The sequence below is a fragment of the Trichosurus vulpecula genome, chromosome 4 (assembly GCF_011100635.1).
Source record: "Trichosurus vulpecula isolate mTriVul1 chromosome 4, mTriVul1.pri, whole genome shotgun sequence".
Classification (NCBI taxonomy): Eukaryota; Metazoa; Chordata; class Mammalia; order Diprotodontia; family Phalangeridae; genus Trichosurus; species Trichosurus vulpecula.
Genome location: NC_050576.1, coordinates 384,652,789 through 384,670,234, shown reverse-complemented (window position 1 = coordinate 384,670,234; position 17,446 = coordinate 384,652,789). Strand labels below are relative to the sequence as shown.

Sequence of the window (17,446 nt, the reverse complement as noted above, 5' to 3'; positions counted from 1 at the left end):
CTCAAAAGTAATAGGAAAGTTAGAAAGAGAGGAAGGCCTGGAGGTAAAAATAATGTATTCAATTTGATACATGCTGAATTTAAGATGTCCACTGTATATCCCAACAGCGCAGCTAGGTATTGCCGTTGATAGAGTGATGAGCCTGGAAACAGGAAAATATTTTCCCGAATTCAAATCTCGTTCCAGACACTTACTCACTGTGTGACCCTGGGTAAGTCACTTAACCCTCTTTGCCTCAGTTTCCTCATTTGGACAATTAGCTGGAGAAGGAAACGGCAAATTATACTCCAGTATCTTTGCCAAGAAAACCCCAAAATGGGGTCACAAAGAATCAGACAGAACTGAAAAATGACTAAATGACAACAACAACAACAGAACAGGTCAAGATGTAAGTGTGGCAGTCAAAAAAGATGTTAGGGCTCAATAGTTAGATTTGAGAACCATCTGCAAAAAGTTGAATCCATAGGAGCTGATGAGATCACCAAATAATATAGTATAGAGGGGGAAGAGGCAATAGGTAACCTTTGAGAGAGCAGTTTCAATATATGTAGGTTTAAATGCCAAATAAGAATGAATGTTTATGATGGGAAAGTGGAGACAAGAAAGTTTCTAAAATTTTCTAAAGGTGAATGGTAGGATGATAAGTTTAAGGGACTGCATAGCAAAGAAAAGAGGATCCCTGAACATATTAACAGACAGCTAGGTGGAGCAGTGGATACACTGATGATACTAGAGATCCAAAAAGACTGTGGCGTTTTATGATTTTCAGTTGTATAGTATCACTGGGAAAATACTGGTTTAGTGAGGTTTAGGGGTAGGAAGTAAATTTAGATGATTGATAGCACTGTGTAGTATTCCAAATGTGATCCAGATCATCTCTGCTTTCTATTCATTTCTAGATATAAGTTCATCATGATTTGCAATGAACTGTGATATATGTAATGATGAGTTAATTCAATGGGCTGCCCAACTGCATGTCTTAATCTTCCAATATTGGCAACATGGTTTCTTCATCCATGATATTTTTTCCCTTGTTGATATCTAGGCCAATTCTTTTTGACCAACTGTGGATCTCAGCAAGTAGACCACCCAGGGCTCAATATAATCAGCACAATTTAATATGAAAACAAGAACATCTGTAGAATCTTGGCAAGTATTAGAATTGTTGTTTCTATTTGACATCATTTTGACACTCTCAAACACTACTATTAAGGAACCACTTCCTTTTTTAATGCTAGTTTTCAACTCTGGGAAGAATAAAGCTAGGTGTTCTGGTTTCAGAGAGGACTCTACACTGGAAATGGTATTTATTTCTGTTCTCAAAGGGTCCTAATTTAGTAATAATTCTTTTTAAAAATTCTATTTTTTTTTCAAATTGTACCAATCTAACCAAACTTTAAGGGCTAATGTGAAGATTTTGTAGTTTGTAATGCTATGAGCCAGAGGTTGGATTTTGGTGGCAACTAATTAACCTTTAGTGCACATGCAATTATCATGGAGTTAAAAGCTATGACTAATTAGTTTTAGTTCAGTGGAGAAGCAATAGCCACTGTTAACAATTGAAGTAGGTTAGAAAGATAAAACTTCATCCCATCCAAATTATAAACAAGGGAGAAGCAAACAGCCCATCAAAAAGGTAGTCCCAGAAGTGAAGGAAATAAAGATGCCTCAGGCATATTAAGCTTTAAGCCTTAGATTCGAGCTTCCTGGAAGTACAAAAAGGGTACAAAGAAGACTTGATAAATTATTCACTTCCCTCACTGTCAATGAGATTTTCCTGCTAATCTGATAATTATGTTAGACATACATTTAATTTTCAATTTAATTAACATTTTTATTTCAATTTTTGAGATATAACTAATATGCAATCTATTACTACCCCTACTTTAGTGTCAAAATGATTTAAATGAAAATTTAATGAGGCATATCTTCATTGACTATTGAAATAAATTTATGAAGATGGAGCCAAGAGAGTGATAGAAAAGAGTTACAGAAAGTTGCTCCACTTAAAAAAAAGTAGATATATTAAGGTAATCTGGCAGTTTACCATATGCTAAAGTATTTGAAAGAATTTTTTTTAAAAGTTAGGCTATGATTGTTTTCCTCTGTGAACTATGCTTTCTAAATCCCACAGCAGAAGTAGTTAACAAAAATTGGGCAAAAATGTCTTCAAATTTAAGTTAGATTTAGTAAGAATAAAAAATCCATTTCGTAATAGTCAATGAAACATTTCAGGGATGAGAATACTACAAAATAATGTTGCGTTGGCATGAAGCAGGAGGCAAACTGTAATGGTGTGTAACCAGGGCCCATAAATGTAGTTGTTCCCTGATGTCCTATTACTTAAATGAATCTTTAAAATGAAACAGTGAATTTTTGTCTGTGAATTATGCTCAAAATGGTTCTGGTGGCATTTATGTAGATCCAACTTTATATCTTTATATCGTGGCACAATGGTGGGAGTGCTGGGCCTGGAGTCAGAAATACCTAGGTTCAAATCTGCTCTCAGACACTTACTAGCTATGTGACTGTGGGAAAGTCTCTTAATTTGTTTTCCTCAGTTTCTTTAACTGTAAAATGAAGATAATAAGGACATTTTCCTCACAGGGTTGTTGTGAGGGTAAAATAAATAATATTTGTAAAGCATTTAGCACAATGCCATATATGGAGTTGGAGAAGTACTTATTACCTCCTCTATCTGGAATAGTGATTAGAGCAGGATAGTATAATGAAGAGATTCTCAAAACATGGTCTTGGGGACCCCTAAGGGTCTCCAACATCCTTTCAGGGGATCCAGAAGGTCAAAAGTATTTTCATAATAATAATGACATTTTAATTGCTATTATAGTAAATATAGATATCTATAACCCACAGAAACAAGAAGTTCTTTGCATGATCATTAATTATTTTTTAAAGTAAAAAGGAGTCATGAGACCAAAAGTTACTGGTGTAATGGATGTTGGGTCCATCTTCAAGTAATGAAAACCTGGATTCAAACTCTTTTTATGGAACATATTTGTTGTATGACCTTGGATTAGTCATTTAATCTCAGTGCTGCTGGAAACTATCAGTTTCAGAATAGCAGCTGCTCTCCATTTGTAGACAGGGTTTCTTCACCAGAAGTTTCCTATACCAATAAAATCACAATTCCAGTCTCAAAAAAATAGAAGCATAAGCAAAGCAATGCCAATCTATCTTCCCCAATAAATGAAAGAACTGGATGATCAGAACAGTTTTATGAACCCACCTGAAGGTTTTTCTTCATTACAGTTAAGAAGATTTGGGTTGGCCTGATACATTAAAAGAAGCTTCACGAGGTTTGTCTGGAATATGAAAAATAAATAGATTCATGAAATAAAGTTATATTTCAGATAGCAAATTTAGCCAAACAATCATCCTTTCTATCATCATTGAAATACAAAGTCATAGAATTAAAAAAAATTGCAAGGAAGTATCTCCAATGTTTTTTTCACAATGACACCTAAGGCATCCAAATGATATTTTTCATTCACATGCTCAGTCACCCCCCTCAAATATCTTTTGTGTTTTTTGAGAATATGTTGTTTTTATTCATATGATTCTTGAGATGCTTAAACTTTCATTTTTTGTATTTCTCAAGACAACTGTAGTGATAAGATAAAGATAAACCTTTTAGGATGTCCTTCAAGTCTGAATTTTTATTCTTTTATCTCATATACCTTTAAAGAAAATTAATTAACAAAGGTGTTTTTTGCTCTTCCATAAAGTTTTTGACGATCTCCAGATCATCACCTGGATTTCAAGGGAGTTATTTTAACTCAACCTCCTGCTCTCTTGCCTTAGTATGTAGGACTGGGAATGCTAACCAATTTCCTCTAGTTTAAGACTAGGCCAAAAATCTCCAGGTCAGTCATACAAAAATGATAGATTTTTCATTTTTTAGCAATAAGAGATTTTTCTTTCTCAAGAATCAAGCCTTGAGATTTGTTTTACTCATCCTACCATTAAAGGAAAGCAACTTTTCACAACCTTTGCATAATGAGGAACACTACTACTACTACTACTACTACTACAATCAAAACCACCACCACCACCACTAACTCACATTTATTGCATTTAGAACTTTGCAAGGTACTTTACATATCCTATAAACTACATCTGAACCTTATTACTAATGAGTAAAGTTAACTTGACATGGCCTTAATATTTAAATGAAAGAAATACAGATAACTGAGTTCAATTTTTCATAAAACAAGTTTTAGTAGTTTTCTAAAACTGTCACATTGGCAAGTTCTATTCCCTTAAGATTTTCATATAGCCAACACTGTCTGTAATAGTACACTAGCTTAAAGGGTTCAAAGTGAGTAGACTTTAGAAATCTCACAAGGAAAAGAAATGAGGGGAAAATCTGGGTCTATCTGTGCTGAACTAAAGAAAGTCTGAAGACCTCATTAAGTTTAGAAAATGAAACAGGGGGAAGACATCAAAGGGAATCATTGTATGGACAGGAAAGGGATGATAAAAATAACTCTTAAAGTCAAGAATAAAATGATTTGGTGGGGAGATATCAGAATAGCCATGCAAGCAGCATTGATGTAAACTCCTAAAAGGTCTAAAGTAGAAAAATGATGGCCTGAAGAAATAGCAAAGGGATAAAAAGAAGGGATTTCTTTTAATTTTATCATAGAACTTGGGGAGCTACACAGCATGATATGGGTAGCAAATTCAAGATTTTTCTATTTTTTTTAACTGAAAGAACCACATCTTACTAAGCCTAAAAATACTCTCCTGGAATTGGCATTGACACAATGGCTTTGACAGAGAAGAGGCTGAACAATATGAAAGTGCATAGGAATTTAAGGAAACTACGATATAAGGGAACGATCATTGTGAAATCTGAAATCTTATTGTCTTTTTTTCTTACTATACAAAACACTGAGGTACTTGTGCATACTTTCATCCAAACACTTTCTATTCCTTTTCTGCCTTAATTTCAAATCTAAGGTTTAAACGTAACATGCTTTCCTGGATGGGATTTCTTGAGACTCACTCTGAACTTGTCACCTTTTGAGCTTATAAAAATAAACACTCCCCATGGGAATGCAGTAACTAGGTATCTGTTTAAATGCGTTCATGTGCTACTCTTTCCATGTAAGGAAGTCATCGCTTCCAATTCATTTCTAATTGGAAGTCACTGATACAATCACCAAGGCCGAGATCGTCAGGTCGGTGCTAATTTTCAATTACTTCCTATTTTCTGTCCTTGCCCACATTGAGACTGGGTAGCTGAGTTAATTCCAACTCATTTTATCTTTATTTTTTTGAATCAAGAGGATAAAATCCACTTAGCAGGGTCCTTAACTATACTTAGATTCACTTCCACTATTAACAGGGTTTTATAATAAACAGAGGAATCTCAGTTCCAGGGGACCAATATTCACAGCATGATAAATACACATCAAACTTTTATATGTAGTCTGTTTCTCTAAAGGGGATTTTAAAAGGCTAGTATAAAAGTTAATTAAGTTGAAATATAAATTTGCACAAAGCCATGGTTATGTGCTTCAAGTGGTTTTGAATAATGTAATACTATTTAATTTTTATTAGAACTTCATGGTGCTGATGCCAAAAAGTTCATTATTTAAAAAAAAAAGAGTAAGGAAAGCATAGACCCTACCTTAATTTTCAGGATAGAAACAGAAAAAGAGACAATCCAATGAGAATTATACAACTCCATTTCAAAGATATTATGCTATTCTGATCTATGATATGGCATTTAAATTATATGTACAAGGACATAATGTGTTTCTGATTCACACCATCTTAAAAATATGCTATGGTACATTATGATAGCATGCTAGGAAATGCAGATTTTAGGTAAGGCATGTATATGTATCTGTGTACACGCACATACACACACAGACAGACACATGCATATATAGGGAAGACACACAGACATATATACAGGGAAGACACACACACACACATATATATGTACATATATATACCCACATTCATATAAATAGGTACATACATACATAATATATACCTTTGGATACGTATACATAAACATATGTGCATTCCCTGTTCCCAAGGCACTCACAGTTTAATGCGCAATCAGACACTAACACAGGTAAGTATAATGAACAGCGTATATGGGTACATGGAGAAAGTTGTCTGAGACAGTAGTATGAGGCTTGGTGGGGAAGGTAATAAAGGAGTGATGTGTGTGGCACTGGAGCATGGGTGAGCAGATTTGGAAAGGTTCCCTGAAAGATTAGGCAATTGAACTTAGCTTTAAAAGAGAAGTGGTAATTCAATAGACGAAAGTTGGGAGGGACTGAGTTCCTGATATGGGGAAAAGCTTGAGCCAAAGTATGGAGGTGAAAGACTTTGGGGTGTATTCTGGGAATGCAGAATCCTGCAGTTTGACTGGATCATGGAGTTTATGGAAGAAAATGCCACACCAGTGTCACAGTATTAGAGGATTTGTAGTCAACAATAAAGGTAAAGAACAGAACTAAAGAGAATAAGAGAGTAGAAAAGGAGGTTGCTGCTCAAGAGTGGAATTTTAAAGTCTGAGAGTATAATTAATTCCCAAGAGGGTGAGGTCTAAACTGAGATAGAGAAAGAAGTCCTTGGAGTTGAGAACATTTCTGTATTCTGTAGAAAATTGGCTAAAAGAATGGTCAAAATTATTCAGAGGCAGGAGGACTTGGGTTGGAATCTGCATGCTCCTATTTACTAATCGTGTGAACTTTTAAATTTCAGTTTCCGTATCTGTAAAATTAAAGGACTGGACTAGATGATCTTTAAGACTTCCTCTACTCATAGCTATGTCCCAGGAAATGTTTCTTGTTGCCTTCAGGTACAGATTAAAATCACTGTACTAATTTCTTTATTCCTCTTTGTAACCAGAATGGCCTTTGTTTTCTTTGAATGACTCAGCTTACCTCATTGAGCTTCCCTGGACACTGTGGCTTGCTCTTCCGGGGCAGGAGGCCCGGGGAGCATGCCGGGAAGCAGACAACTTCCTGTGTGATGAGTCATGGGGCTGGCTGAGGGGAGGTGTTAATGTCTATGCTAGGGGGAGGGGCCAACTCAGGAACCAATCGGCCCTGGTCATTTGGGCGGAGCTTGATGATGTCAAAAACCCTATAAGAGGGGAGAGGACAGCTTGAAGATTCTTCTCTTCCTTTTCCGGTTGGAGCCAGTGACAGTTACAACGACAGTTACAGAGGCAGTTACGACAGTTACGTCAGTTACAGCCACAGCGACAGACACAGCTGAAGCAGGAGCTGCCAGTAGCAGAGCTAACCTACGGGAGAAAGCTGAACAAAGACTTCAGGCCATTACAGCGACAGTTACAGCGACAGTTGGAGCCAGAGGCAGTTACAGAGGCAGTTACGACAGTTACGTCAGTTTCAGCCACAGACACAGCTGAGGCAGGAGCTGCCAGTAGCAGAGCTGATCTACGGGAGGAAGCTGAACAAAGACTTCAGGCCAGTGGGTAATCTTATTACCATCGAGGGGGAAGCATGATTTTGCTTTACGCAATCATGCTTCTCTGTAGCCTCCTGGTTACTCTTGCAAGGCGTACTTATTGGGCCTGGAAGATTTTGATCAACATATCAAAATGGGGCTTCTGGTTCATGGGTTGGTTACTGTGGAGCCTAAATAAATGTTTTGATTCTTCTGCCTTCTACGTTGAGAGTTTCTTATATCCGGCGGTTCCGAACCTTTCAGACATGTTTATGATCCTCTTTGAGATTATAAACTCTGCCCTCCTGATACATTTGGCGTCACGAACAGGATCGCTAGGTATAAGATCTCTATTTAGAAGCAGAACAATTTCAGAGGAAGAGATGAATATCCCAGGATGGGAGGATCCATTTTATTCCTCCCTAGCAAAAGAATTGGCTAAAAAAGCTGGACCCTGTGAAAACTGGGAACCAAGGCTACGGAGAGGAGATCCTAGGGATTTGGAAAAGTGTTTACGAGAAGTTGGGATTCAGTCAGGGGCATCACTATCTAGGCAAAGCTGGATAGTGTTATCAGCCTACCGGCTAGTATACGAAAGATTGAGATTAAGTGAAAGACATGGGGGCACTCCTACCCCACAGGAAGAAGAGGAATCTCAGATAGCAGGAGACCAAACTGACTCAAATGAGAACTTTTCTATTAATGTGGCTAAGAGCAACAGGAGACCAAAAAAGCCCAGAGTGCATTTCAACCCAGCCCAGAAAGAGCCTGACTGCCTGCTTCGTCCTAGCCATGGTGGCAGAGGAAGTGAGTGGGGAGAGAATGAGACAATGTTAGGGGCTGAGGCACAAAACACTACTGGGGTTCAGGATGTGCCTCACACAGAGAATAGGAGATGGTTAAATGATCAGACAAGGGCTCGACCCATACAAAGGAGGAAGACAGAAACCCGAGGTGAAGATTCAGTTACAAGGGAAATTCAGGAAGATTTCTCACCGCAAGAGGTCACAGATATTTTGAGTAGATTCAGCCAAAGAACAGGAGAACCATTGATATCTTGGATGGTAAGACTCAGTGATCAAGGGGCCGGTGGAATATCAGTAGATGGGACAGACTGCATGAGATTCATAGGTATCAGCCATGATCCTCTAGTTCAACAAGCTTTTAGGGAACATCATCAGCAAGGAGATGGTGATAGCGGGACTACTCTGTTGGCATTAGCCACTGTGGGATGCAATAAGAGATATGCTACTGATTCTATGTGGCCCACTGAGCACAGACCCTGGTATTCACTTAGAGATTGTATCATGAGACTAAAGGAGGAGGTAATGAAGACTGCCATTATGACAGGAACTGCAGACAAATATTACAATGATTCAATGGAACTGCCTCATAGGAATTTAATAATTAGGACAGCTCCCCCTGCTTATAAACAACTAATTTTGAATTTATTACTTGGAGAAGTAGGGAGCCGTCTTACAACAGTGATAAATAAGATTTTACAGTTATATGACTTAGGTGACTGGGGAAGGGATAGATCTCCTCGAGAGAGAAGAGTGAATAACCAGCAAACTTGGCGCCAAAGGAGAGTAACAAGGAAAGAAATGTTTACTGCTTTATTGAGAGCAGGGGTAGGTTTTGAAATGATAGATGGAATTCCAACCAATGAATTATACAGAATGTATAGAGGACTTGATAACACGAGAAATAGGGAAATAAGAACTGCTCCTGCAAGCCTACAAGCCACTCAGACTGAAGGTGACCTTGTGTGATTAACGGATGAAAACTTGTACATCTGGAGAAAGGCTGGGAGGACAATCCTAGTCTATATCTAGGGTGGGATCCTCTTGGCTTCCTCATTATGTTCCTTTTGAAAAGAAACATTTCCCACCTGAGTTTGGCTCTGATGTTGGATCTTTGCATAACTGAAATCTCAACCAAACTTGAGATGATTTTATTTGAAGAATTATAGTCCATACTTGTCTATTCTTTTTGTCCTTTGTTTTGGCTAACCTTGTTGCTAGTTTTGTTTCCTTCAGGCTTAAGCACCCTGCACTTTCCGGTGACTGCCTAAGCATGTAGCATTCTTGGAATTCCTGCCAGCTCGTTAAAGAAATGACCTCTGGAATGGGACTTTTTGGGGGCAGGGCCATCTCTACATCCAATTTCAGCATGAAGAAGCTATGGAAAATGAGACCTTCACCCCTCACCCCAAGATTTTGAGCCCCAATCGTTCAAGGGGGGGGGTGGAAATGATGATAGTGTTCTGTTTACTTATTTTGTGTTATCCTTGCTGTGTTGTTTTATTGTTATGATATTATTGATCCTATGTAATGGATACAAGGATTTAGGGGTGGACATTTGAATTATTAATAATTATTTTGGGGATGATTGATTGAAGAGATTATCTTGCTGGGACCTAGGGGTGGATCGCATTTGAATCGTTAAACCAATGTTTAGGAATGTCACCAAATGATATGTTTTGCTTTATAATGAATGATATGTTTTAGTTTCCTTTGTAATTGGATCACAATGTATGTTCTAGGATACATGGCTGATTAGATTATGTATCCTATAACAAGGGGTGGAGTGTAACCAGAATGGCCTTTGTTTTCTTTGAATGACTCAGCTTACCTCATTGAGCTTCCCTGGACACTGTGGCTTGCTCTTCCGGGGCAGGAGGCCCGGGGAGCATGCCGGGAAGCAGACAACTTCCTGTGTGATGAGTCATGGGGCTGGCTGAGGGGAGGTGTTAATGTCTATGCTAGGGGGAGGGGCCAACTCAGGAACCAATTGGCCCTGGTCATTTGGGCGGAGCTTGATGATGTCAAAAACCCTATAAGAGGGGAGAGGACAGCTTGAAGATTCTTCTCTTCCTTTTCCGGTTGGAGCCAGCGACAGTTACAACGACAGTTACAGAGGCAGTTACGACAGTTACGTCAGTTACAGCCACAGCGACAGACACAGCTGAAGCAGGAGCTGCCAGTAGCAGAGCTAACCTACGGGAGAAAGCTGAACAAAGACTTCAGGCCATTACAGCGACAGTTACAGCGACAGTTGGAGCCAGAGGCAGTTACAGAGGCAGTTACGACAGTTACGTCAGTTTCAGCCACAGACACAGCTGAGGCAGGAGCTGCCAGTAGCAGAGCTGATCTACGGGAGGAAGCTGAACAAAGACTTCAGGCCAGTGGGTAATCTTATTACCATCGAGGGGGAAGCATGATTTTGCTTTACGCAATCATGCTTCTCTGTAGCCTCCTGGTTACTCTTGCAAGGCGTACTTATTGGGCCTGGAAGATTTTGATCAACATATCAAAATGGGGCTTCTGGTTCATGGGTTGGTTACTGTGGAGCCTAAATAAATGTTTTGATTCTTCTGCCTTCTACGTTGAGAGTTTCTTATATCCGGCGGTTCCGAACCTTTCAGACATGTTTATGATCCTCTTTGAGATTATAAACTCTGCCCTCCTGATACACTCTTTGAGAAGAATCTGTGATTCTTTGATTTAGCTACAATTTCTTTACCTTCTAGTTTTATTTATAATGAAAATCCAATATAGACTAAAATGACTCTCCATACAATAGACAAAATAATCTTTCTAAGCCATTGGTCTATCCATATCAACTCTCTTCATTGAAATCTTCATTGGTTCTCCTTTTCATCAGTTATAACATACAAGCACTTCAAGTTGGCATTTAAAGCCCAGTAGAGTCTAGGCCATGGCTTTAGAAATATACTTTTGGAATCTAAATCTCTATCCACTTCTATTTCATACTTGTTCCCTTCAAAATTCTATATTCTGACTAAATACAACATTTCTCTAAACCTGCTCAGTTCCTGACTCTTTGGACTTTTCCAACATTGCCTCAGAAATCTCCTTATGCCGGAGGTACCCCCACACTTGCTGCAGCCTACTCCAAAAGCTACTTCAGGGAGCTCCCATTTGAAGAATTTCCATGCAGTCATACTCACTTCTGGCCAGCTCAGCATATGACTTACCTCACTTTTCCAACTAGCCTGAACTTAAGTACCTTCCCTTTCCTCCTTTTCAGTTCCCTTTTATGTGTTGTCTTCTCAAATTAGAATGTAAGTTCCTCCCATATTTTGTGTTATATTGATATAACTTTCAAGAGTCTAGCAGCACTCTTAGATTAGCATAAGGGTTTCAAGTAGAGTTATTCAAGAGGATCCCTTCACTGTTTTAGTGTAATGCAGGCCTTTCCCAATTTATTAAATAAATGGGTTTATTTGGAATTCAGTTGTGTGGAATTTAAACTGGCTCAACTGTGGTATAGTTGATTCCCAGGATAACCCATTCCTGAAGCCCTTCTAGGAACACTTACATTATGGTAGTTCACTCACAGTACACAACAGGCAATGCATGTAATATTGCTCTGAATAACACTCAATATCCTCAATATGATATAAGTAAACATCACTATAAATCAGTGAAACCCTGCAGCTGTGGTATCACTGCAATGGTAGGTGCTCACCTATAACATTATCCCTATGGAATTAGTTGCCTCCCTTGTAAAGTCATTTCACTTAACACTGTTTTTGCAGAATGAATTCATGAAGTTAGATTGGGCAAGCCTATGTCAAAACTAAACACAATGTGAAGCAATGTTTCTAGGGGAAAAATACTCTGAGAATTCCACATAGGTACACCAGGACCAGACATACCTCATGGCAGTAAGAATAGAAACTCTCCTATCCCCAAACCACACACCCGCTGGAGAGCAAGCACTCATCCACCATTCCTTCCAACTTAATTGTCGTGTTTTCTATGTTCTCAGTAAAGATATTTGACAGGCAGCAAGGTATAATGATTAGTGCTGGGTTTGATATCATGGTACTGGGGCTCACATCCTGATTCTATAATGTATTAACTGCGTAGCCATTAGCAAGTTATTTATTCTCTCTAGGTCTCAGTTTCTTCAGCTGAAAGATGGAGTTGGACTAGATAATTTCAGAGGATCTTTCTAACTCTAAATCTATGATTTTGTGAATGAAGAAGTGTACACAATGAAGAGAAGAGTGTGGGGTAAAGATCTGGTCAAAGGCAGGGTCTGTAGTGAAAAAGGAGAGTAGGGAGGGTGATTGGAGATCACGGGAATGAAGAAAAGGGTAGGAATTGGAGAGGATAGTGGGGGTAGCAGCAAGATATAGTTTTCCTTTTCTTCATTTTTCTCCTTCCTCTTTTTCTCTTCTAGTTGGTGGTAAGGAACAAAGTGGGGATGAGGCGAGGAACAGAAACTGAAGGTGATTTTCTTCCGACTGATTTTACATATTTTACCTCATTTAGCCTCCTAAGACCTAGAATGTATCAAGGAGCAGAAATAGGCTAAGTTTTAGAGTGGGAAAAGGAGTGAGAAATATTTTCATTTTCCACCTTCTGTCATTCTCTATGAAACCTGGCCTCTCATTGCAGAGCCAATCATGAACCCCAACATCATTGTTGCTGTTGTTCTGCCTTCATTTTCTAAAAGATCAATGACATTGGATTCCAGTGAGGCAGAGTTGCATGAAGTTATCAGCCTCACTCTCTTCTCCAGAGTCAATGAAGTCCAGTGGCAAGAAAAAAGTAAGGATGATTGGTGATAGCCCCAGATGCAGTGGGTGACCTTGGAATCTTCAATGCCTGACCAAGTTCTAAGCACTCCACAGCTCCTGCTTTAGCTGCCTTCATGGCTGTTGGAACAAATTGTTCTTATCTGCTCATTCTGCTGGGGAAGTCTTCACATGTTTGGGGGTAGACATTCCCCCAGCATTGAGTTTTTTAAACAGATCTGTGTACTGTCAGTTACCATCAGCTTGGTTTAGCCCATCTGCCAAGATGGTTTTAACTGGGATGTGGCCACTGGGCATTCTACAGCTTCTTGGAGCAACAGGTGAGAGCTGGATTATAGGTGGACACCAAAGGTAGATGAGAAGCACCGAAAGGGGCTTGGCAAGTCATCTCACCACACCTGCTAGTCCTCCCTGAATACCCTATCCCGACATTACTACCTAGCCATAAGTCTGCAGAGACAAAAAGGTAGTTATTCCTTAGGCTGAGATTTTTAGATAATTCAGATATACACGGACCAGGGACTTCCTGTGCTATAATTCTACAATATATATGAAGAAGCTTGGCAATGAGCATAGAAATATGAAAATGGTGATGAGCATTACTACAATTCCTCTCTGATGTTTAAAATCTGAAAACAACCTATTCTTTTTATATTAATGCATGCCATTATATTTTTCTCTTTTGTTTTGTTTGGTGTTAGAGAACTAATTTTTCTTTCAAAACACTTTCCTGGTTATTTGCTATTATAGCTGGAAGAATCAAAAGAGCAGATTTAGAGGCTAGCCTTCAAGGGAAGAGAGAATGAAATTCATAGCACATAGTGCCCTTGCACATAGTACCTACCTCAAGATACTAGGAGCAGGAGCTGCTAGTATTTATACAATGCTTTAAGTTTTGGAAAGAGCTTTGCAAATATCATCTCTTTTGAAACTTACAAAACCCTGGAAGTTAGATGATATGGTTCCCGTTTTATGGGTGAGGAAACTCTAGAGGAAAACAAAGGTTAAGTGACTTCCACAGGGTCACAGAGTTTGGAAGTGTCTAAGACCAGAATTAAATTCAGATCTTATTGACTTCATTAATGTTGGTTGAATTAAATTGATTAATGTCACCATTGTCACACAGTGGATTCTTCTACAATACTGACTGAATTGGTAGCTTTTGCTTCATGGACTGTTCGTATGTAACTGTAATTCAAAGAGAGTGGTGGATGGTTTTCCATCATTTTATGGTAATATAGCCCCTTCCTCCAGGAAGCTATAAAATTAGTACAGATAGACTAAAAAGGAATCGTGATCTACATTCTAACAGGGAAAATTTATTGTAGATTCTGCTGACTATAGTGATAATAAAAGTAACTAAACTGCAAAATAAACAAAAAAAAATCAGATATGAGTAAAAACAGAAATAAATGTCATCCTGGTCTCTGGAGGAGACAGAATATAGAATGTTCTGATGCTATGTTTCAAAATGACAAAAGATTAAGTGAAAAGAATACAAGAAGGTAACAGGACACAATGCCTTAGGAAAAGAAAATACATTCTTATAAAGATTTCATTATAGATAAGCAAAATCGTGGAACATAATTACATTTGGTATATGTAGAATTATTCCATGATAAAGAAAGAGGATAAAATAGATACAAACATCTGCAGAATAAATCAGTGTAATCTCTATTTTAGAAGAGTTAAAAGAAGGCAGCCATATGAATCCCGAAAATCATGTTTTCCCTTAAGACTTATATGATCCCAAAGTTTTATTTATTTAACTATTTAAATAATTTAAAGACTTGGTTTGTGCTTCAAATCACATAGTTGCTAATTAATTAATAGTGCTTCATATTTTCATAGCATTTACATACACCACTTGAATGGATCCACATAACCATCCTGCGTGGTAGAAATAAGGTATTATCCCGATTTTATGGCTGTAGTATTTATATATCACAGAGTATATAAATGCTTTTCCTAAGGTTGTGTAAGAATTTAGTTAGGGGCAGAGGTAGAACTATATTCCATGTTTCATAACTCCCAATTTAACAATAACATTGCCTCATAATATAGGGAATATGAATATAGAGATCTAGGTAATGCTAATATCTGAGTTGGTATGCTCTACTGGAATAAACATTACATTTGGTGTCAGAGGCCCTGGACTCTGTTGTGAATACCTTGTGTGTCCTTTGGTATTATTTCAGTTCTAATGCTATTAGCTCATTTTAAAAAAGAAGGGATTGAATGAGGTGATCCCTAAAGTTCTTCTCAGCTATAACTTTACCTGTCCACATAATTGTAAATCCTTTTGCTGATAAGTGTGAAAAATGGGTTGGAAAAGAATTATTTTTAGAATGCTTGGAATGACTTCCCATTCATCATTTGTTCTCTGTATTCTCAGAGTACTTCAAATTTCCTCACCTTTAAATATGCCTTATCTTAACATTTGAGAGTGAAGTACAGTTTTCTATTTGTCCCAACCCAAATGGTAATGCTTATCCCTCCATTACTAGACAATTAAAAATTGTATACTAAAGAAACCTATCCAACCTCATCACCTGCTTTCCCAACCCCCTAACAGGCTAAAGCTCTCCCTCTCACCTTTTTTAAGGTACCATTTCTCTTTGTTTTCAATGAACTTAGTAAAATGTAAAGGCCTCGAGGATGAGTATTAAATTGTTTTTTCATCCTTAGTATTGATAATAACATCGGGCACTTAATAAAGGTTTGTGATTCTTGTTGAGCTAAATTGAGGAGTCTCTGACCATTAACTCCATCCCAGAAGGAACTATATTTTCTTTATTTAGTATAATCACAAAGAAAGTTAATTATAGCAGTGTGTAAAGTCCAAGGAATGAACAGAGTATGAGGTAGAGTAGAATATCTTTAGTTGTGGTTAATTTTTACTTAAAGTGAAACAGAAAATACAACTTGAGGAAAAAGAATAATTTACTTATAGAAAAGTGATTCTTCCCCTCATCCCCCCCAAAAAAGTCCTTAGAAAAGCCCTACTCTTAATGGAGATGATAATGTCTTCTCCAAGGCTTTGCTAGAGGACACAAAAAGGTCCATCATTTTCTTTTTGAGGGGGGAAGGCAGGGCAATTGAGGTTAAGTGACTTGCCCAAGGTCACACAGCTAGTAAGTGTGTCAAGTGTCTGAGGGCAGATTTGAACTCAGGTCCTCCTGACTCCAGGGCCAGTGCTCTACTCACTGTGCTACCTAGCTGCCCTAGATCTGTCATTTTCTACCAAGTAGTACAAAATTCAAGAATAGCCTTAGTGACAGACTGGGCTATGTTAGGAATAAATGAAATAGTGTGGGAAATATCCAGTATGATACAATCAGGTTAGGAATCAGGAGGAATCTCTTTCCTCTTAGCCCATCTTCAGTACAAATAACTTAAATGCTAAAGGAAGGTTTGGATTTGTTCTATTTGTTTCCAAAAGGGCAAAACAGAAATAATGGTGAAAGTTGCCTACACCCTATTTGTGGATCAATAGAAGGATAACTTTCTTAAAAATTTGGGTAGTCAAAAAGGACTGTCTGGAGAGTTTGGGAAATCTTCACTGTTTAAGATCTTCAAAGAGAGGCTGAATTGCCACTTCAGAGGGATGGTTTAGATCAGGTAACCATTTTCATGTATGGATTGGACTAAGTGCTGCACTCTACAATTATGGCATTCTTTGAAATATCCAGATGTTAACAAAGATTTTATGCTTCTATGCTTACCTTTGTGGTTGCTGTTAACAACAATCCATTTCTATAGGGAACTTCTGGGAACAAACTTCCTTCTGTTAATGCCCTTTAACAACAATTCTAACCAACGAAACTACCAAAACATTATTTTATAGAGCTAGAAAAAATAATAACAAAATTCATCTGGAAGAACAAAAGGTCCAGAATATCAAGGGAATTAATGAAATGTTAGGGAAGGTAGCTTAACCATACCAGATCTTAAATTGTATTATAAAGCAGCAATCATCAAAACTACTTGATACTGGCTAGGAAATAGAGGGGTGCATCAGTGGAATAAGTTAGGTACACAAGAAACATTGGTCAATGATTACAGTAATCTAATGTTAGATAAACTGAAAGATTCCAGCTTCTGGGACAAGAACTCACTATTTGACAAACAACTGCTGGGAAAACTGGAAAATACTATGGCAGAAATTGGGCATAGATCAATATCTTACACTGTATACCAAAATAAAGTCAAGATGGATTCACGATTTGGATATAAAGGCTGATACTATAAGCAATCTGGGAGAGCAAGGAATAGTTTACCTGTCAGATTTATGGAGAATGGAAGAATTTATGACCAAACAAGAGAGAGAATATTATGAAATATAAAATGAATAATTTTGTTTACATTAAATTGAAAAGTTTTTGTGCAAACAAAGCCAATGCAATCAACATT

The 17,446-nt window shown here is 37.9% G+C and overlaps 1 protein-coding gene across 1 annotated transcript in view; it reads right to left on the bottom strand.

Annotated features, from left to right (window-relative positions):
- Positions 1 to 17,446, bottom strand: part of MYO16 (myosin XVI) — a 675,300-nt gene that overhangs the window by 481,083 nt on the left and 176,771 nt on the right. Inside the window, exon 7 of the mRNA XM_036754583.1 lies at positions 3,248 to 3,323. Coding sequence (XP_036610478.1) covers positions 3,248 to 3,323 — 76 coding nt within the window. The remainder of the gene's footprint in view (positions 1 to 3,247; positions 3,324 to 17,446) is intronic.